The 22,905-nt window shown below is 45.1% G+C and overlaps 1 protein-coding gene across 3 annotated transcripts; it reads left to right on the top strand.

The window, feature by feature from the left end:
• The first annotated feature begins 6,268 nt into the window (after positions 1 to 6,268).
• On the top strand, positions 6,269 to 17,400 carry LOC142199969 (uncharacterized). 3 transcript variants are annotated; one of them, XM_075269908.1, is made up of 7 exons: positions 6,269 to 6,355; positions 8,650 to 8,747; positions 9,052 to 9,120; positions 11,273 to 11,371; positions 11,521 to 12,177; positions 15,586 to 15,651; positions 16,195 to 17,400. In XM_075269908.1, exons 2-7 carry the CDS (start codon positions 8,660 to 8,662, stop codon positions 16,953 to 16,955), a joined length of 1,740 nt encoding a protein of 579 aa, XP_075126009.1. In that variant the 5' UTR covers positions 6,269 to 6,355; positions 8,650 to 8,659; the 3' UTR covers positions 16,956 to 17,400. The 3 variants fall into 3 exon arrangements, with proteins under 3 accessions (XP_075126009.1, XP_075126010.1, XP_075126011.1); XM_075269909.1 differs by lacking the exon at positions 6,269 to 6,355 and adding an exon at positions 8,403 to 8,452; XM_075269910.1 differs by lacking the exon at positions 6,269 to 6,355 and having other exon boundaries at positions 8,651 to 8,747; positions 11,278 to 11,371.
• Positions 17,401 to 22,905: the final 5,505 nt, after the last annotated feature.

Here is a 22,905-nt window from a genome sequence, read left to right as displayed (position 1 = left end):
GATCATTCTGTAGTGGGTTTTCCCACTTTAATTTTGGGGGTGACTCCAAATCCCGACCTCCATTGGTTAATAAATATGATTTCCATTGATGATTTTTGTGATTTTGTTGTCCTCACATTCAACTTTGTACAGAACAAACAATGAGAAGATTTCATTCATTCAGATCTAGGAGGTGTTATTGGAGGGGCCCTTTATTTTTATGAGCAGTGTATGTCAGTGAATGACACTGTCAGGGCTTCTAGGACTATATACAGTATATCTATAATACATAGTGTATGACACTGTCAGGGCTCCTAGGACTATATATCTATAATACATAGTGTATGACACTGTCAGGGCTCCTAGGACTATATATCTATAATACATAGTGTATAACACTGTCAGGGCTTCTAGGACTATATACAGTCCTATGAAAAAGTTTGGGCACCCCTATTAATCTTAATCATTTTTAGTTCTAAATATTTTGGTATTTGCAACAGCCATTTCAGTTTGATATATCTAATAACTGATGGACACAGTAATATTTCAGGATTGAAATGAGGTTTATTGTACTAACAGAAAATGTGCAATATGCATTAAACCAAAATTTGACCGGTGCAAAAGTATGGGCACCTCAACAGAAAAGTGACATTAATATTTAGTAGATCCTCCTTTTGCAAAGATAACAGCCTCTAGTCGCTTCCTGTAGCTTTTAATCAGTTCCTGGATCCTGGATAAAGGTATTTTGGACAAACAATTCAAGTTCAGTTAAGTTAGATGGTCGCCGAGCATGGACAGCCCGCTTCAGATCATCCCACAGATGTTCAATGATATTCAGGTCTGGGGACTGGGATGGCCATTCCAGAACATTGTAATTGTTCCTCTGCATGAATGCCTGAGGATTTGGAGCGGTGTTTTGGATCATTGTCTTGCTGAAATCTCCATCCCTGGCGTAACTTCAACTTCGTCACTGATTCTTGAACATTATTCTCAAGAATCTGCTGATACTGAGTGGAATCCATGCGACTCTCAACTTTAACAAGATTCCCGATGCCGGCATTGGCCACACAGCCCCAAAGCATGATGGAACCTCCACCAAATTTTACAGTGGGTAGCATGTGTTTTTCTTGGAATGCTGTTTCTTTTTGGACGCCATGCATAACGCCTTTTTTTATAACCAAACAACTCAATTTTTGTTTCCAAAATGAAGCTGCCTTGTCCAAATGTGCTTTTTCATACCTCAGGCAACTCTATTTGTGGCGTACGTGCAGAAACGGCTTCTTTCTCATCACTCTCCCATACAGCTTCTATTTGTGCAAAGTGCGCTGTATAGTTGACCGATGCACAGTGACACCATCTGCAGCAAGATGATGCTGCAGCTCTTTGGAGGTGTCTGTGGATTGTCCTTGACTGTTCTCACCATTCTTCTCTGCCTTTCTGATATTTTTCTTTGCCTGCCACTTCTGGGCTTAACAAGAACTGTCCCTGTGCTCTTCCATTTCCTTACTATGTTCCTCACAGTGGAAACTGACAGGTTAAATCTCTGAGACAACGTTTTGTATCCTTCCCCTGAACAACTATGTTGAACAATCTTTGTTTTCAGATCATTTGAGAGCGGGCTGTCCATGTTCGGCGACCATCAAACTTAACTGAACTTGAATTGTTTTGTAGAAAGAAATGGTCCAAAATCCCTTTATCCAGGATCCAGGAACTGATTAAAAGCTACAGGAAGCGACTAGAGGCTGTTATCTTTGCAAAAGGAGGATCTACTAAATATTAATGTCACTTTTCTGTTGAGGTGCCCATATTTTTGCACCGGTCAAATTTTGGTTTAATGCATATTGCGCATTTTCTGTTAGTACAATAAACCTCATTTCAATCCTGAAATATTACTGTGTCCATCAGTTATTAGATATATCAAACTGAAATGGCTGTTGCAAACACCAAAATATTTAGAACTAAAAATGATTAAGATTAATAGGGGTGCCCAAACTTTTTCATAGGACTGTATATCTATAATACATAGTGTATGACACTGTCAGGGCTCCTAGGACTATATATCTATAATACATAGTGTATGACACTGTCAGGGCTCCTAGGACTATATATCTATAATACATAGTGTATGACACTGTCAGGGCTCCTAGGACTATATATCTATAATACATAGTGTATGACACTGTCAGGGCTCCTAGGACTATATATCTACTAGCTTTTACCCGCGACTTCGTCTGCGGTGATTTGAGAATTGGGCGGACACAGACGTGTGAAACTGTAAAAGTGCTTTAAAAAGTTTGGTGGGCTAGCAAATGTGATGTGATGTGTTGTATTGTGTATGTCGTGATACAGACAATGTGATGTGTTATGCAGCCTGTGTACAGGAGTATATATGTATCAGGTACTGTATATAGCAGTGATAGGAGATACATGTAATTATATAGTATATACAGCCTGTGTATAGGAGTATATATGTATCAGGCTCTGTATATAGCAGTGATAGGAGATACATGTAATTATATAGTATATACAGCCTGTGTATAGGAGTATATATGTATCAGGCTCTGTATATAGCAGTGATAGGAGATACATGTAATATATAGTATATACAGCCTGTGTACAGGAGTATATATGTATCAGGTACTGTATATAGCAGTGATAGGAGATACATGTAATTATATAGTATATACAGTCTGTGTACAGGAGTACATATGTATCAGGCACTGTATATAGCAGTGATAGGAGATACATGTAATATATAGTATATACAGCCTGTGTACAGGAGTATATATGTATCAGGCGCTGTATATAGCAGTGATAGGAGATACATGTAATTATATAGTATATACAGCCTGTGTACAGGGGTATATATGTATCAGGCACTGTATATAGCAGTGATAGGAGATACATGTAATTATATAGTATATACAGCCAGTGTACAGGAGTATATATGTATCAGGCACTGTATATAGCAGTGATAGGAGATACATGTAATATATAGTATATACAGCCTGTGTACAGGAGTATATATGTATCAGATACTGTATATAGCAGTGATAGGAGACACATGTAATTATATACAGCCTGTGTACAGGAGTATATATGTATCAGGTACTGTATATAGCAGTGATAGGAGATACATGTAATATATAGTATATACAGCCTGTGTACAGGAGTATATATGTATCAGATACTGTATATAGCAGTGATAGGAGATACATGTAATTATATAGTATATACAGCCTGTGTACAGGAGTATATATGTATCAGGTACTGTATATAGCAGTGATAGGAGATACATGTAATATATAGTATATACAGCCTGTGTACAGGAGTATATATGTATCAGGCTCTGTATATAGCAGTGATAGGTAATACATGTAATTATATAGTATATACAGCCTGTGTACAGGAGTATATATGTATCAGGTACTGTATATAGCAGTGATAGGAGATACATGTAATATATAGTATATACAGCCTGTGTACAGGAGTATATATGTATCAGATACTGTATATAGCAGTGATAGGAGATACATGTAATATATATTATATACAGCCTGTGTACAGGAGTATATATGTATCAGGCACTGTATATAGCAGTGATAGGAGATACATGTAATTATATAGTATATACAGCCTGTGTACAGGAGTATATATGTATCAGGTACTGTATATAGCAGTGATAGGAGATACATGTAATTATATAGTATATACAGCCTGTGTACAGGAGTATATATGTATCAGGTACTGTATATAGCAGTGATAGGAGATACATATAATTATATAGTATATACAGCCTGTGTACAGGAGTATATATGTATCAGGCACTGTATATAGCAGTGATAGGAGATACATGTAATTATATAGTATATACAGCCTGTGTACAGGAGTATATATGTATCACTGTATATAGCAGTGATAGGAGATACATGTAATATATAGTATATACAGCCTGTGTATAGGAGTATATATGTATCAGGCTCTGTATATAGCAGTGATAGGAGATACATGTAATATATAGTATATACAGCCTGTGTACAGGAGTATATATGTATCAGGCACTGTATATAGCAGTGATAGGAGATACATGTAATTATATAGTATATACAGCCTGTATACAGGAGTATATATGTATCAGATACTGTATAGGAGATACATGTAATTACAATATGATGTGTTGTATTGTGTATGTAGTGATACAGACAATGTGATGTGTTATATAGTGGAAAGCTATATGAAATGTGAGTGAGTAGAGTGAGGGCGACTCCTGAGGTGACAGTAAGGAGTGTGCAGGCAGGTTGAGGCAGGAAATGCCAGGCAGTGTGTGGGAGTCTATAGCTGGGGCTAGGAGTCCTGCTTTTGTGAGTCTCCTGCTAGGAAGCCATGTTGTTTAGTGGCACCAAAAGTAGCCTGTGACTCAATCCTGAGGGAAAACTATGTTTGTGGAAAATTGCACGCAAATCCGTCCAGGCGTTTTAGCGTGATTGAGGAACAAACATCCAAACTCACAAACATCCAAACACACAAACTTTCACATTTATAATATTAGTAGGATAATACATAGTGTATGACACTGTCAGGGCTCCTAGGACTATACACTCACCAGCCACTTTATTAGGTACACCTGTCCAACTGCTCGTTAACACTTAATTTCTAATCAGCCAATCACATGGCGGCAACTCAGTGCATTTAGGCATGTAGACATGGTCAAGACAATCTCCTGCAGGTCAAACCGAGCATCAGTATGGGGAAGAAAGGTGATTTGAGTGCCTTTGAACGTGGCATGGTTGTTGGTGCCAGAAGGGCTGGTCTGAGTATTTCAGAAACTGCTGATCTACTGGGATTTTCACGCACAACCATCTCTAGGGTTTACAGAGAATGGTCCGAAAAAGAAAAAACATCCAGTGAGCGGCAGTTCTGTGGGCGGAAATGCGTTGTTGATGCCAGAGGTCAGAGGAGAATGGCCAGACTGGTTCGAGCTGATAGAAAGGCAACAGTGACTCAAATAGCCACCCGTTACAACCAAGGTAGCCAGAAGAGCATCTCTGAACGCCGCACAGTACGTCCAACTTTGAGGCTACAGATGGGCTACAGCAGCAGAAGACCACACCGGGTGCCACTCCTTTCAGCTAAGAACAGGAAACTGAGGCTACAATTTGCACAAGCTCATCGAAATTGGACAATTGAAGATTGGAAAAACGTTGCCTGGTCTGATGAGTCTCGATTTCTGCTGCGACATTCGGATGGTAGGCTCAGAATTTGGCGTCAACAACATGAAAGCATGGATCCATCCTGCCTTGTATCGGTAACGGTTCAGGCTGGTGGTGGTGGTGTCATGGTGTGGGGAATATTTTCTTGGCACTCTTTGGGCCCCTTGGTACCAATTGAGCATCGTTGCAACGCCAAAGCCTACCTGAGTATCGTTGCTGACCATGTCCATCCCTTTATGACCACAATGTCCCCAACATCTGATGGCTACTTTCAGCAGGATAATGCAATGCCATGTCATAAAGCTGGAATCATCTCAGACTGGTTTCTTGAACATGACAATGAGTTCACTGTACTCCAATGGCCTCCACAGTCACCAGATCTCAATCCAATAGAGGAGCATCTTTGGGATGTGGTGGAACGGGAGATTCGCATCATGGATGTGCAGCCGACAAATCTGCGACTGCAACTGTGTGATGCCATCATGTCAATATGGACCAAAATCTCTGAGGAATGCTTCCAGCACCTTGTTGTATCTATGCCACAAAGAATTGAGGCAGTTCTGAAGGCAAAAGGGGGTCCAACCCGTTACTAGCATGGTGTACCTAATAAAGTGGCCAGTGAGTGTATATATCTATAATACATAGTGCATGACACTGTCAGGACTCCTAGGACTATATATATCTATAATACATAGGATTCCAGCATCTGTTTGGGCGAGCGCTGTCTGTTTTTGGCGTAATCCTGTGAGGAGGCTGGTCCGGTGTTTCCTAGTACTTTTATGTCTATGTGATGTTTGCAGCTGCTGCTCTGGCTTGTATCATCAGGTCATTATACGCCTTATAGGGGGTTGTGCCATCACACATCCCCACCAGGTAAGAAGGCATTTGACCTTTTTTTCACTATCCTGGTATTCTGATTTATGCACCTCAGTGTTGTAATGTTGCAGTCTGTGTTTGTGGGCAGGGCCAGGGTCTGTATGTAGCATGTGCAGCTCTGTGGTGACCCCGCCCCTCTGGCCTCAGCCCCTCCCCCTCTCTTCCTTTGTGTCCCCTGCAGTGATAGGCCTGGCGGTATCAGATCATACACCGGGGTGTACAGGGGTGTACTAGCTCCCCGGATCCGGCCCCATTCCCTCTCACCCCCTCTGCACCTCATCCTGCCCCCGGTAAGTCATTTACCTCAGCCATCTTATTAACCCTTTCATGTGTGAGTGATTTTAGGTATAAACATAGATGGAGCCTCTGACCAGTATATAATATATACAGAGACTGCGAGTGTCCGGTGTGATGTGTAATAGTGTCTGAGTATATATGTATATAGATATGTGTGTATTATTACTGATGGCATATAGCAGAGCTGAGAATATCTACAGGTGTAATAAGTCCGAATATCTAACCTCAGTACACAGGTCATATCTATCTATCTATCTATCTATCTATCTATCTATCTCCTATCTATCTATCTCTCTATCTATCTCCTATCTATCTATCTATCTATCTATCTATCTATCTATCTATCTCCTATCTATCTATCTCTCTATCTATCTCCTATCTATCTATCTATCTATCTATCTCCTATCTATCTATCTATCTATCTATCTATCTATCTATCTATCTATCTATCTATCTATCTCCTATCTATCTATCTCCTATCTATCTATCTATCTATCTATCTATCTCCTATCTATCTATCTATCTATCTATCTATCTATCTATCTCTCTCTCTCTCTCTCTCTCTCTCTATCTATCTATCTATCTATCTATCTATCTATCTATCTATCTCTCTATCTATCTATCTCCTATCTATCTATCTATCTATCTATCTATCTATCTCCTATCTATCTATCTATCTATCTATCTATCTATCTATCTATCTATCTATCTCCTATCTATCTATCTATCTATCTCCTATCTATCTATCTATCTATCTATCTCCTATCTATCTATCTCCTATCTGTCTATCTATCTATCTATCTATCTATCTATCTATCTCCTATCTATCTATCTCCTATCTATCTATCTATCTATCTATCTCCTATCTATCTATCTATCTATCTATCTATCTATCTATCTATCTATCTCCTATCTATCTATCTATCTATCTCCTATCTATCTATCTATCTATCTATCTATCTATCTATCTATCTCCTATCTATATATCTATCTCCTATCTATCTATCTATCTATCTATCTATCTATCTATCTATCTATCTATCTCATATCTATCTATCTATCTCCTATCTATCTATCTCCTATCTATCTATCTATCATCTATCTATCTATCTATCTATCTATCTATCTATCTATCTATCTATCTATCTATCTATCTATCTCATATCTATCTATCTATCTCCTATCTATCTATCTCCTATCTTTCTATCTATCTATCTATCTCCTATCTATCTATCTATCTATCTATCTATCTATCTATCTCCTATCTATCTCCTATCTATCTATCTATCTATCTATCTATCTATCTATCTATCTCCTATCTATCTCCTATCTATCTATCTATCTATCTATCTATCTATCTATCTATCTCCTATCTATCTATCTATCTATCTATCTATCTATCTATCATCTATCTATCTATCTATCTATCTATCTATCTATCTATCTATCTATCTATCTATCTCATATCTATCTATCTATCTCCTATCTATCTATCTCCTATCTTTCTATCTATCTATCTCCTATCTATCTATCTATCTATCTATCTATCTATCTATCTATCTATCTATCTCCTATCTATCTATCTATCTATCTATCTATCTATCTATCTATCTCCTATCTATCTATCTATCTATCTCCTATCTATCTATCTATCTATCTATCTATCTATCTATCTATATCTATCTATCATTTATCTATTTTGAGCAGTGTTAGTATTGGGCAGTGTGGTTACTTGCATTCTGTATCAGGGCTCGTTCACATCTGCATTGCCCTCTCCGTTGTGCAGGTTTCCGTTTCCTGTATAAAACAGAGGCAGGAGACGGAAACCTGCAGGAGTCTTCATGTGATTCATTTGAATGGGTGAGAGAGATGTCCGGCCGTGAGCGGCGGTGAGCATTTTGCGCTCTCCGCCGCGAAACCGGGTTTTATAATCCGGACACAGAGTCGGACATGCAGTACTCTGTGTCCGGATAAAAAAAAATCCGGTTTCGCGGCGGAGAGCGCAAAACGCTCACCGCTGCGTACGGCCGGACCCGGTCTGAGCTTTCCAACTTCTGGCATGCAGAAGACGGAAACCACAGAACGGACAGGTGAACACTAGTGTGAACCTAGCGTCATCTTCCTTCCATCTGTCCTTCTTTCCTTCCCTCTCTCCGTCTGTCCTTCCTCCCATTCGTCAGTTCACCTTTCCTACCTTCCATCTTTCCTTCCTTCCTCCTCTCACACTGCTCTCTTCCCCCTCAGGTATATATACAGTATATATATATATATATATTCTGTGTTTTAGGTAGACGGCCATGATGCCGCTGTTATCTCAGAAGAATCACTACCTCAGCAGCCTCAGAGACGCTCAGGCCTTCATCAGCCTGGACCCCAACCTGCTACGTGAGTGCCGGCCGCAGCGCCAATCCCTGTGTATACACCTTGTACTAGTGTCACATCATACAGATGTAGCAGAGCTGTCACACCATGGAGACACACACCGCCAGATCAAGGTGCTGTCAGTCTATGGTGGACAACACACATGTAGCAGAGCTGAGTTTGTCATTTGGCACTTCTGCTTCTGATCATACTGCACGAGCTGTGGCTTCTCATAGGACAGGGAAACATCTGACACTGACACGACATATTCAGCTCTGCTACATCTGTATATATGGCTATGGATGATCACAGTATTCTCATTGTGTAGGATTCCCAGAGGTTGTACTAGAGAGAATAGAGGTGAAGATAGAAGATGATCCCCCGAGAAATACAGGAGGTAAGTGACCGGTCTGTAATATAGAGGGACCGACCTGTAATATAGAGGGACCGACCTGTAATATAGAGGGAGGAGAGGGACTGAGATGTAATATAGAGGGAGGAGAGGGGCCGACCTGTAATATAGAGGGAGGAGAGGGACTGAGATGTAATATAGAGGGACCGACCTGTAATATAGAGGGACCGACCTGTAATATAGAGGGAAGAGAGGGACCGACCTGTAATATAGAGGGACCGACCTGTAATATAGAGGGACCGACCTGTAATATAGAGGGACCGACCTGTAATATAGAGGGAAGAGAGGGACCGACCTGTAATATAGAGGGAAGAGAGGGACCGACCTGTAATATAGAGGGACCGACCTGTAATATAGAGGGACCGACCTGTAATATAGAGGGACCGACCTGTAATATAGAGGGAAGAGAGGGACCGACCTGTAATATAGAGGGACCGACCTGTAATATAGAGGGACCGACCTGTAATATAGAGGGAGGAGAGGGACCGACCTGTAATATAGAGGGAGGAGAGGGACCGACCTGTAATATAGAGGTAAGAGAGGGACCGACCTGTAATATAGAGGGACCGACCTGTAATATAAAAGGACCGACCTGTAATATAGAGGGAAGAGAGGGACCGACCTATAATATAGAGGGACCGACCTGTAATATAGAGGGACCGACCTGTAATATAGAGGGACCGACCTGTAATATAGAGGGGCCGACCTGTAATATAGAGGGACCGACCTGTAATATAGAGGGACCAACCTGTAATATAGAGGGAGGAGAGGGACCGACCTGTAATATAGAGGGAAGAGAGGGACCGACCTGTAATATAGAGGGACTGACCTGTAATATAGAGGGAGGAGAGGGACCGACCTGTAATATAGAGGGACTGACCTGTAATATAGAGGGACCGACCTGTAATATAGAGGGAGGAGAGGGACCGACCTGTAATATAGAGGGAGGAGAGGGACCGACCTGTAATATAGAGGGGCCGACCTGTAATATAGAGGGAGGAGAGGGACCGACCTGTAATATAGAGGGGCCGACCTGTAATATAGAGGGAGGAGAGGGACCGACCTGTAATATAGAGGGAGGAGAGGGACCGACCTGTAATATAGAGGGACCGACCTGTAATATAGAGGGACCGACCTGTAATATAGAGGGAGGAGAGGGACCGACCTGTAATATAGAGGGAGGAGAGGGACCGACCTGTAATATAGAGGGGCCGACCTGTAATATAGAGGGACCGACCTGTAATATAGAGGGGCCGACCTGTAATATAGAGGGACCGACCTGTAATATAGAGGGAGGAGAGGGACCGACCTGTAATATAGAGGGAGGAGAGGGACCGACCTGTAATATAGAGGGGCCGACCTGTAATATAGAGGGAGGAGAGGGACCGACCTGTAATATAGAGGGGCCGACCTGTAATATAGAGGGAGGAGAGGGACCGACCTGTAATATAGAGGGAGGAGAGGGACCGACCTGTAATATAGAGGGACCGACCTGTAATATAGAGGGACCGACCTGTAATATAGAGGGAGGAGAGGGACCGACCTGTAATATAGAGGGAGGAGAGGGACCGACCTGTGATATAGAGGGGCCGACCTGTAATATAGAGGGGCCGACCTGTAATATAGAGGGACCGACCTGTAATATAGAGGGGCCGACCTGTAATATAGAGGGAGGAGAGGGACCGACCTGTAATATAGAGGGAGGAGAGGGACCGACCTGTAATATAGAGGGGCCGACCTGTAATATAGAGGGAGGAGAGGGACCGACCTGTAATATAGAGGGGCCGACCTGTAATATAGAGGGAGGAGAGGGACCGACCTGTAATATAGAGGGAGGAGAGGGACCGACCTGTAATATAGAGGGACCGACCTGTAATATAGAGGGACCGACCTGTAATATAGAGGGAGGAGAGGGACCGACCTGTAATATAGAGGGAGGAGAGGGACCGACCTGTAATATAGAGGGGCCGACCTGTAATATAGAGGGGCCGACCTGTAATATAGAGGGACCGACCTGTAATATAGAGGGGCCGACCTGTAATATAGAGGGACCGACCTGTAATATAGAGGGGCCGACCTGTAATATAGAGGGAGGAGAGGGACCAATATATAATATAAACCTCTCTGGTTCCGGCAGGACAGGTGGAGCGCCCTCTGGTTAAAGCAGAGAAGGAGTGGACAACAGAGAAGATCGAACCTCAGGAAAAGAGTGACCCTGCCGCTCTCCACCGCCCAGGTGAGGGTCCTCTATAACTGCTGCGGTGTGAACTGTCCTCAGCTCTTATATCTCTAACAGGGGATATTTGCCATTCAGGAACCTGGGAGAGTTGGCTCTCATAGCTGTTTTTTTTTTTGCTTTTGTCTTTTTTCCTCCATATATATCAGGCACAGAGGATGGAGCGGTGTACACGGAGGCTGAAGACAGCCAAGAATATCATGTGCCGATAACACCTGCAAAGTCAGAGGACGCAGCTTATGAGGATCCGGGGAGAGAACTGCTCAGATCTGGGGTTAACGGGGTATCAAGGCAGATTGGGAGGAACCCCGGGCGGAAGAAGAGGGGCGGTTGGCACCAGTATGTTCATAGGGAACGGCAGCAATTTGACCGAAAGCTGAAGAGAAACATTGCCATCTATGTGGAGGAGGAGCGGCAGCGAGGGCAGCGCTTCAGCGAGGAGGAGAACGCGGCGTTGGTAGAGGGCGTGCTCAGCCATTACAAGGAGCTCTGCGGGTACTCCGCACTAAAGGGGAGCGCCTCCAAGAAGAGACGCATCTGGCAGGAAGTGGTTAATACTGTCAATAGTGTAGGGACCACTTATAGGACGATTGAGGTTTGCAAGAAGCGCTATGGGGACTGCAAGCGAGCCGTAAAACTCAAGATGGCGGCTCTAGAGCACAAGGCCATGGGATGGGGGGGCCCTCAAGAGCCCATCAAGTTTAATAACTGGGAGGAGAAACTGAGGCAGAAGATCATTTCTGTGAGCGTGAGTGGGGGGCAGCGAGTGCTGGACACCTGCAAACCCTCCAGCCTGGAGCTCTGCGGTGAGTGCGGCAACGGGGTGCAGAGAGGGAGCCCCAAACCTTGTGTGCCCATAGTCTGAGATAGTACTGGGTGTCCATGGCGGAAACCTACAGTGTAGAAATGTAATGTGTCCTCCTTTACCTGCAGTTAAAGTGGGCTACCGAAGTCCTGACCCCCAGTAGTCAAAGCAGACTTGCTCATCTCCCTGGTAGTCACAACAGGCTCCCTCTTCTAATAGTCTGAGCAAGGCTCCTCTTTCGCAAGGTTTAAAATTCCCTCCATCCATTCTTCATCCAGTAGGACAGGGACATCATTGCCTTGATAGTCACAGTTTTGCTTCACCCTTCTCATATTAGCTCCCCAGTAGTCAAAGCAGTGCCATCCTTTCCAGCAGTCAATGTATAGGTTCCCCTTCTCATTAGTCTCCCAGTAGTCACAGCAGCCCCACCTTCCCCCAGTAGTCACAGTATAGCTTCCTCTTGTCATTAGTCCCCCAGTAGTCACAGCAGCCCCACCTTCCCCCAGTAGTCACAGTATAGCTTCCTCTTGTCATTAGTCCCCCAGTAGTCACAGCAGCCCCACCTTCCCCCAGTAGTCACAGTATAGCTTCCTCTTGTCATCAGTCCCCCAGTAGTCACTGCAGCCCCACCTTCCCCCAGTAGTCACAGTATAGCTTCCTCTTGTCATTAGTCCCCCAGTAGTCACAGAAGTCTCACCTTCCCCCAGTAGTCACAGTATAGCTTCCTCTTGTCATTAGTCCCCCAGTAGTCACAGCAGCCCCACCTTCCCCCAGTAGTCACAGTATAGCTTCCTCTTGTCATTAGTCCCCCAGTAGTCACAGAAGTCTCACCTTCCCCCAGTAGTCACAGTATAGCTTCCTCTTGTCATTAGTCCCCCAGTAGTCACAGCAGCCCCACCTTCCCCCAGTAGTCACAGTATAGCTTCCTCTTGTCATTAGTCCCCCAGTAGTCACAGAAGTCTCACCTTCCCCCAGTAGTCACAGTATAGCTTCCTCTTGTCATTAGTCCCCCAGTAGTCACAGCAGCCCCACCTTCCCCCAGTAGTCACAGTATAGCTTTCTCTTGTCATTAGTCCCCCAGTAGTCACTGCAGTCCCACTTTCTCCCAATAGTCACAGTATAGCTTCCTCTTGTCATTAGTCCCCCAGTGATCACAGTATAGCTTTCCTCTTCTCATCAGTCCCCCAGTAGTCACAGCAGCCCCACCTTCCCCCAGTAGTCACAGTATAGCTTCCTCTTGTCATCAGTCCCCCAGTAGTCACAGCAGCCCCACCTTCCCCCAGTAGTCACAGTATAGCTTCCTCTTGTCATCAGTCCCCCAGTAGTCACAGCAGTCCCACCTTCCCCCAGTAGTCACAGTATAGCTTCCTCTTGTCATTAGTCCCCCGGTAGTCACAGAAGTCTCACCTTCCCACAGTAGTCACAGTATAGCTTCCTCTTGTCATTAGTCCCCCAGTGGTCACAGTAGCCCCACCTTCCCCCAGTAGTCACAGTATAGCTTCCTCTTGTCATTAGTCCCCCAGTGGTCACAGTATAGCTTTCCTCTTCTCATCAGTCCCCCAGTAGTCACAGCAGCCTCACCTTCCCCCAGTAGTCACAGTATAGCTTCCTCTTGTCATTAGTCCCCCAGTAGTCACAGCAGCCCCACCTTCCCCCAGTAGTCACAGTATAGCTTCCTCTTGTCATTAGTCCCCCAGTGGTCACAGTATAGCTTCCTCTTGTCATTAGTCCCCCAGTAGTCACAGTATAGCTTCCTCTTGTCATTAGTCCCCCAGTAGTCACAGCAGCCCCACCTTCCCCCAGTAGTCACAGTATAGCTTCCTCTTGTCATCAGTCCCCCAGTAGTCACAGCAGTCTCACCTTCCCCCAGTAGTCACAGTATAGCTTCCTCTTGTCATTAGTCCCCTAGTAGTCACAGAAGTCTCACCTTCCCCCAGTAGTCACAGTATAGCTTCCTCTTGTCATTAGTCCCCCAGTAGTCACAGCAGCCCCACCTTCCCCCAGTAGTCACAGTATAGCTTCCTCTTGTCATCAGTCCCCCAGTAGTCACAGCAGCCCCACCTTCCCCCAGTAGTCACAGTATAGCTTCCTCTTGTCATTAGTCCCCCAGTGATCACAGTATAGCTTTCCTCTTCTCATCAGTCCCCCAGTAGTCACAGCAGCCTCACCTTCCCCCAGTAGTCACAGTATAGCTTCCTCTTGTCATCAGTCCCCCAGTAGTCACAGCAGCCCCACCTTCCCCCAGTAGTCACAGTATAGCTTCCTCTTGTCATCAGTCCCCCAGTAGTCACAGCAGCCCCACCTTCCCCCAGTAGTCACAGTATAGCTTCCTCTTGTCATTAGTCCCCCAGTAGTCACTGCAGTCCCACTTTCCCCCAATAGTCACAGTATAGCTTCCTCTTGTCATTAGTCCCCCAGTGATCACAGTATAGCTTTCCTCTTCTCATCAGTCCCCCAGTAGTCACAGCAGCCCCACCTTCCCCCAGTAGTCACAGTATAGCTTCCTCTTGTCATCAGTCCCCCAGTAGTCACAGCAGCCCCACCTTCCCCCAGTAGTCATAGTATAGCTTCCTCTTGTCATTAGTCCCCCAGTAGTCACAGCAGCCCCACCTTCCCCCAGTAGTCACAGTATAGCTTCCTCGTCATCAGTCCCCCAGTAGTCACAGCAGCCCCACCTTCCCCCAGTAGTCACAGTATAGCTTCCTCTTGTCATTAGTCCCCCAGTAGTCACAGCAGCCCCACCCTCCACCAGTAGTCACAGTATAGCTTCCTCTTGTCATCAGTCCCCCAGTAGTCACAGCAGCCCCACCTTTCCCCAGTAGTCACAGTATAGCTTCCTCTTGTCATTAGTCCCCCAGTAGTCACAGAAGTCTCACCTTCCCCCAGTAGTCACAGTATAGCTTCCTCTTGCCATTAGTCCCCCAGTAGTCACAGAAGTCTCACCTTCCCCCAGTAGTCACAGTATAGCTTCCTCTTGCCATTAGTCCCCCAGTAGTCACAGCAGCCCCACCTTCCCCCAGTAGTCACAGTATAGCTTCCTCTTGTCATTAGTCCCCCAGTAGTCACAGCAGCCCCACCTTCCCCCAGTAGTCACAGTATAGCTTTCTCTTGTCATTAGTCCCCCAGTAGTCACTGCAGTCCCACTTTCCCCCCAATAGTCACAGTATAGCTTCCTCTTGTCATTAGTCCCCCAGTGGTCACAGTATAGCTTTCCTCTTCTCATCAGTCCCCCAGTAGTCACTGCAGTCCCACTTTCCTCCAGTAGTCACAGTATAGCTTCCACCCTCTCTTACCCCCCAGTAATCACAGCAGTGTCCTTTCACCCTTTAGTGCTCACTATATGTTCTCTCCCCCCCCCCATAGTCACAGCAGTTCGCTCCTCTAAAAATAACAATTTCCCTCCTTTCAGACTCCAGTGCCCCACCTACAACACCTCAGCATTGCTCGTCCTGGGCGCCCATCATGGAGGCCGCAGGTGAGACCCTTGTAATTCTGCATATATTTAAAAAATTTTATTTCTTAAAGGGATTCTCCAGTTTTTCTTAGAATAGATCAGTGTTTGACCTAAGGCTACATTCACATCTGCATCGGAGTCTCAGTCTCAGAAACCACCAAAAGTCGGTGGAGAGAAACGTCCTGAATGGAGGATTTTTCTCTTTGCTGATTTCAGGTTTTTTTTGCAACGTCGGACCCTATTATAGTCAATGTGGTCCGCCATTGTCCGTATGTCACCGATGAAACAGCCCAAGGACTGTCGCAAGAAAGACCTAGTATGTAAATTGAGATTTCATCACAGATTCGGGAGGGGAAACAAATATATCCTCCGTTTAAAGGGATCCCTTCCAGGACAGGGGCGGAGTCCAGACTATCACAGACACCAACAGATAATACAGCTAAGCTGGAGTCAGGGATCATAGTCCATTCAGAGCACTTGCACCCTCAGCAGACTCAAGCGTACATGTATATGAATAAGGAGGGGGATGTTACTATTGATTTCATGTATTGTCTTCCTCTGCAGTTGCTCCGATTACCCAACCCCCGATGTCTGAGCCTGTCTCTGACTCTGAGGAGGGGTCCTCTCCGCTGGACATCCATCTCATCAGTGAATGGTCGGAGGAAGAAGCCCCTTGTACCCCGGCAGCCAACGTTCTCAATGAGAGAGTTCCCGAAGCTGAGCCGCAGCCTGAACACGGATTACCCGCCCCTCCAGACGTCTCGCCCACCATGCACAGACCTGAGACATTAGTCACTGACCAGCAGCTACAAGAAGAGCAGAACAAAGGTCTCCAACACCTGACACAAGCCCACCATATGGAACTGCACAAGTTACGGCAAAGCGTGGTGGAAGGAAATGGCAGGGTAGTGCAGCAGCTGGAGGGCCTGGTGTCGGAGGTGCGAGAGTTAAACGCCCACGTGCGGCAGATACACATGAACCAAACACATTTCAATCACATGTTCCAGAACTATATGAGTGACACCAAACAGTTCTACGGGGCCATTGTCCAAGCCATAAAAGCCCTACAACCAGTCCAGACTGTAAGTCCTATGGCGTCCCCCGCGTCCTCTCCTGTACCGTCACCCAAACACGCAGCAGTCCAAACCATCCCCAACCCAATGTTAGTGGCAGCCGCCATGATTGACTCCACATCAATGTCTCCAGCAGGTTCTGCAGAACCGGCATCTGCATCTTCCACCGCTTCAGAGAGCAACCCAAGAAGACGCAGCCAAGGACGAAGAAAAGGCTCCAAATTCCAATCCAAGGCTGTAAAAAAGCATTGATCTGGAGGTCTATTGCATCTGATTCCAGAGCTCCAGCAGGACAAGATCCTGGCTCCTCCCCTTTGTCTTTCATGCCTGTGTTCCTATAAAGTTACAGCAGCCAGAGTTTGCTCTGGCTGTTGTGACCTGCTTCAGGCAGCAGCCCTGATATTTTCTATCGGTTGGGGTTTAGTGGCCTGTAGACTCTATGAGGATCAGCTCTCCATGATGAGGAGCTTGTGCTGAGCGAGCAGATCTGCAGCATAACGTTCGTGGGCAGGACCAGGCTGCCGCCTGATCATGTGATGAAAGAGTGGGTGGATTTCAGACTACCTCAGACTTCAGTAGACCATGTAGCGGAGCTGGAGTCAGTGCCGTCCAGGATTCTCCGTCCACATCTGGGCGGCCATGATCATTCCTGTAACTGCTTCCTTTATGGTTTTATATGGACTGGAGATAAAGTGTTATCATGATATAATAAATCTATAAATTATTCTCTTCTAGAGATTGGGGGTCAGCGCTGCCCCTCCTTGTTCGCTGCCTTCCTGACATTGAGATGAATTTCTCTTCTAACGTTGGTGGAGTCCTTCAGTTTCATTATGAGTTTCCCAAATCTTAAGATTTTCAGGTTCACCGCCCAAGAATTGACATTGTATTGTGGAACCCAAGGTATAATAATGGGAAACCCTGGTGAATCGGGAAGCAATAACAGCTCACCGCTTTGGGGTTCATGGTGGTAAGTGGTCTCCTGTCCCAGTGTCTTCAGCCTCTTCTGGCCTCCTGGGTGATGTTAGTGGCCCTGGGGGCTGCTGAGACCTGTGATTGGCACTCAGCAATTATGTGGGGGTGTCGACATCATAATACTCCAGTCAAAGTGTCCCCCAGGAGGCCAAAGCACAAGAGCACCGAGTCTAAAGAAGTGAGGCGAGGTGAGTATGAGCTCACATCTACCTGGGGCCTCCCATTACTAAACTCTAGCATCTGAAGAGCTGCTGGCACCATGTGGAGCCATATTATTCTATAGAAGAATGCCTCCATAATATCACATGGGATGGAACATTCTATGAATAGACAAAGTTTCATAAGGGATACAGAAGGTGCGCGGCCCCATTAGGGAGGTTTGAAACGGAGAAGGAGCAGGCAGTCCTGTGTGGACCAGTGGAGGTTATTCTACTGCAGTCACATCAATACTTCAGCACTTGGTGATTGTGAAGAGTCATCTAATTCGGGTGCCCAGGTTATACCAACACGGTCCCTATCACTATATACAAGAAGATGTTGAACTGATACCGGCTGTACATATATAACTATAGACAGGAGACACCCAGGTTATACCATACTTTCCATATCACTATATACAGGAAGATGTATAACTTATACCAGCTGTATATATATATATATATATATATATATAACATTCGTGATAACATTGCAGTGATATTTTGTTACTTACAGGGGATGTCTTCTTACATTTCCCGTCTCTTCCCTTTGGACCGCCATGACCGCTTCTTCCAGCTGTGACTTGTCTCTGAACAGTTTGCAACACAGACATCTTTGACTCCTCATTTCTCCACACACCCAACCCCAATATATATATATATATATATATATATATATATATATATATATATATGTATATAAAATGCCCTTTCTATTCATAATGTCTCCTAATGAAGGCTTATAAATGTCCCTTGCAGCCTCTATTATGCACCACAGCGACACAATAGACCGTGGGGCATAATAGAGGTTGCAGGGACCGCTGTGGGGCATAATAGAGGTTGCAGGGGCCGCTGTGGGGCATAATAGAGGTTGCAGGGGCCGCTGTGGGGCATAATAGAGGTTGCAGGGGCTGCTATGGGGCATAATAGAGGTTGCAGGGGCTGCTATGGGGCATAATAGAGGTAGCAGGGGCCACAGTGGCTCACCCAACCTCTATTATGTCCCATCGTTGCCCATTCAACCTCTATTATGCCCCATTGAGCCCACCCATGAACTATGATTATACTCTGGGGTCTTTACAGACCCCGGAGTATAATAATTGGAGCCCCAGGGGAGGTGAGGGAACATAAAAGACACTGTTACTAACTCACCTCTCCTGCATCTGGTGTTACTCCTAGCACAGGCTTCGGGTCTTTATGGTAACATCCTAGACATCACGTGGACATTCCGCGTGACGCCTGGGATATTACCATACAGGCCCGAAGCCTGTCCTAGAAGTAACACCAGATCCCGGAGAGGTGAGTAACTCTGATTATTATGTTCCTTCACCCTCCCTAGGGCTCCGGGGTAGCAGTAGCTGTTGTGGCCTGGGCCTGCTCCCGGGCCGCCCCCTGCATCCTATAGCAGAAGGGGAAGTGGGGGGCGGTCATGGGCAGGCCTGAGAAGATAAATAGGTCGCTACCTCCTAGGGATACTCCAGCAGGTAGCGGCCTTTAACCCCTTCCCGACATGCGCCGTAATAGTACGGCGCATGTCGGGTCTGTAACTATTGCGACCGCCCGGGAGCCGCGCGGCCGCCATAGCCGCCGGGTGTCTACTGCTTTAAGCAGTAGACAACCAGCTTTAATGCCGCCAATCGGTCCCCGGACCGATCGGAGGCATTAACCCCTCCAGCGCTGCGATCAAAGGCGCCGGAGGCGCCATTTTCCCGGCGGCGCATGGGCGCTGCCATTTTGGCCGGGATCGCCGGCTCCTGGAGCATGCTCCAGAGCTGACGTCCCGTTGCCATGACAGCCGGGAGCCTTGTACAGGCTCCCAGGCTTGTCTGCAAATCCTCTTTTGCAGGCTGGTCTATGCAGCCTGCAAAAGAAAGGATGATTTTTTGCAATGCATTAGCATTGTAATGCATTGCATTAGTGATCAGACCCCCTGGGGTTCAACACCCCTAGGGGGTCTAATAAATGCAAAAAAAAAAATTAAAAAAAAAGTTAAAAAAAATATAAAAAAATATAAAAAGAATTAAAAGTTCAAATCACCCCCCTTTCCCTAGAACACATATAAAAGTAGTTAAAAACTGTGAAACACATACATGTTAGGTATCCCCGCGTCCGAAATCGCCCGCTCTACAAATCTATTAAAATATTTTTCCTGTTCGGTAAACGCCATAGCGGGAAAAATAGTCGAAAGTGCCAAACCGCCGTTTTTTTCACTGTTTTGATTCTGATAAAAATTTGAATAAAAAGTGATCAAAGCAATAACATTTCCCGAAAATGGTAGAACTAAAAAGTACACCCGGCCCCGCAAAAAAAGACGCCCTATGCATCCCCGTACACTTACGTATAAAAAAGTTACGGCCGTCGGAATATGGCGACTTTTAGAAAAAAATTTTTTTAACACAGTTTTGGAATTTTTTTTAGGGGTCAAAATGTAAATAAAACCATATAAATTTGGTATCCCCGGAATCGTAACGAAACACAGAATACAGGGGACATGTCATTTTGGCTGCACAGTGAACGCCGTAAAACCAAAGCCCGTAAGAAAGTCGCAGAAATGCATTTTTTCTTCAAATCCACCCCATTCTGAATTTTTTTCCTGCTTCCCAGTACATTATATAGAATAAATAATGGTGGCATCATGAAGAAAAATTTGTCCCGCAAAAATTAAGACCTAATATGGCTCTGGGAGCGGAGAAATAAAAAAGTTATGGGGTTTTGAAGGAGGGGAGTCAAAAACGAAAATCAAAAAATGCCATCGGCGGGAAGGGGTTAAAAAATGGTGCTGCAGATATCATTCTTCTATATTTTTGGCCTGAGCACTGAAGCCATTTCCAATAATAATATGCTCGATCATACATCAGTGATGACTTTTATTACCATCCAGACGCTCAACCGATCCTGGAGTCACCTTTATCATAAACGATGGGCAGAAGTCATATACAAGTGCAAAAGATGAGGAGAGGAAGGAAATCTAGTCGGGTTATAAAGTGACAGCCCAGGGTCCTAGAAATTGGCTGATTCCCCAAAATACACAGAAATGAATGTCTATAAGACTACTCGGCTCTTCTGCTGGTGACCTGAAAAGTATCTACAAAGAACCTTCAGAAGAGGGAAACTGGTCATAAAGTCACTGGACTTCTGTAGATCCCACTGAACTGCGAAGGATCCACCGATAATCTCATGTCTAGGGGGCAAACCCACAGTCCATGAGAGGAGAGAAGCAGAGGACAAGTTGTGTCTTTTCCCCAACCAACCTAAGTAACATCCATCTGATGTCTCAATCATTTGGTGCTAAACATTTTTTTGTTGAATCCATCCAATGTCTATGACCAACAGGTCCGATGAGGTTTGGCATTTTGGTGGCTCTTAATGAATCTGGTCCTAAGTTAGGACAGGAATGGTGGTGACATCTTACAACGGTATCTGGGAAACGTCCTCATCCCTTGACATCCCTACAACTCCTCCACCCCTACAGTAGGTAATGGGACGTTGTTGAGAACATCCAAAGAACCCCCAACATCAGGGCTCCTAGTAACGCTTGATGGAAAGACCGTCTTAGACCTTCGGTCTTGATGAAGACCATCGAGAAGACAATCCATAATTTTTTGCTAAATTGTTTTTATCTTCAGATTATTCTCTTTCTGCATACTCACCAACACTGTCCTCTTCTGGGCTCCTCCAGTCTTCAGGACTCCTGGGTGATATCTTTGGCCCATGGGGACCACTGAGATCTTCGACAGGGGTTCAGACGTCATGTGTGGCGCACCAAATGTAATGTCAATGTCATAACTTTGACCACTAAGGCCCAATCACAGACCTCAGGGACTCATGGAGCTTCTGATGTCAGCCAGGAGGCCAAAAGACGCGTTGGAGAGATCCCCGGATACTGTGAGGGTGCTCCGGGGAGGCGGGCTAAGTCTGTACATTGTTTTCCCGCACCTCCCCTGGGCCTCCAATTTTTATTCTCTGGGGTCTAAATTATACTAATGATTCATGGGGGTGAATCCCAAAATTATCAGGTTTGGCTAAACCTGGGGAACCTGGTCCATTATGAACCAGTACACTCATCTCTAGTCGACACAAGACAGGTGACCCATTAGAATATTTTCTATACACCCCATTTTCTCAAAACACGCCCCAAAATGGATGCAAGAATGGAACAGACAAAAATAAGAATAAAACTCGTCAATTACACACCAAATATTTTATTATTTAATGCATTAAATGATATAAAATAACATAAAATCTTCAAGTTGGAAGAAACTAGAAAACAAAAAGATTACAAAAGTTGAAAAAAATAAAATAAAAATTTAGCAGAAGGGACAAATTACTTAACATTTCCTGAAAAAGCCGGTCCGCTGTCCTCAGGACTAACCCAGTAACGGAGTCACTTTCAGGTTAGACCGTCATGAAGAACAGAAGTTTCCGGAAATGTGTAATGATCCATCCAGTCTGCGGTAATATAAAAAACAATGTACAAAAACACCTCGAGGATAAAAACAAGTGCAGGCAGGAAGGGGAGGGGCTTATCCTCACCAGCCAATCAGATTCCAATGCAGGTGATCTGATTGGCAGCTGCGAATAGTCCCTCCCCCTTCCCGCCCTATTTTTTTTATGAGGCTTTGTGTTTATTTGCTGTATTATGTGCTTTTGATAAAGTTTCATCCTATACAACCTCCCTTTAACCCACAGTAGCCAACAAAATTTCAGGAGACTTTAGATCACCCCCAGCCCCACCCATGAAGAAATTGGGAACACCCACAAACCCCACTTTGAAAATGGATTTTATCCAAACCCCGCCCTTTGGGGTTAGACACACCCCTCCCCACCCATTTCCCAATAGTTTTGGCAACTATACATAACCAAGGCCTCCCCGATTTTGATCCCAAATCGTGGGATAGTTTAAGGCTCAACCCTTTTTCGCTAAGTAGTATAAAACCACCCCTGACAAAAATTTGCATACACCCCGCCCCCATCTTAAACGGTCAGTTCATGGCTCCGTACTGGATTGGCAGGGGTCAATGGCTCATGCTCCC

The sequence above is a fragment of the Leptodactylus fuscus genome, chromosome 4, assembly GCF_031893055.1.
Source record: "Leptodactylus fuscus isolate aLepFus1 chromosome 4, aLepFus1.hap2, whole genome shotgun sequence".
NCBI lineage: Eukaryota > Metazoa > Chordata > Amphibia > Anura > Leptodactylidae > Leptodactylus > Leptodactylus fuscus.
The sequence above is the reverse complement of the archived record's forward strand: the minus strand, read 5'-3'. Positions and strand labels throughout refer to the sequence as shown.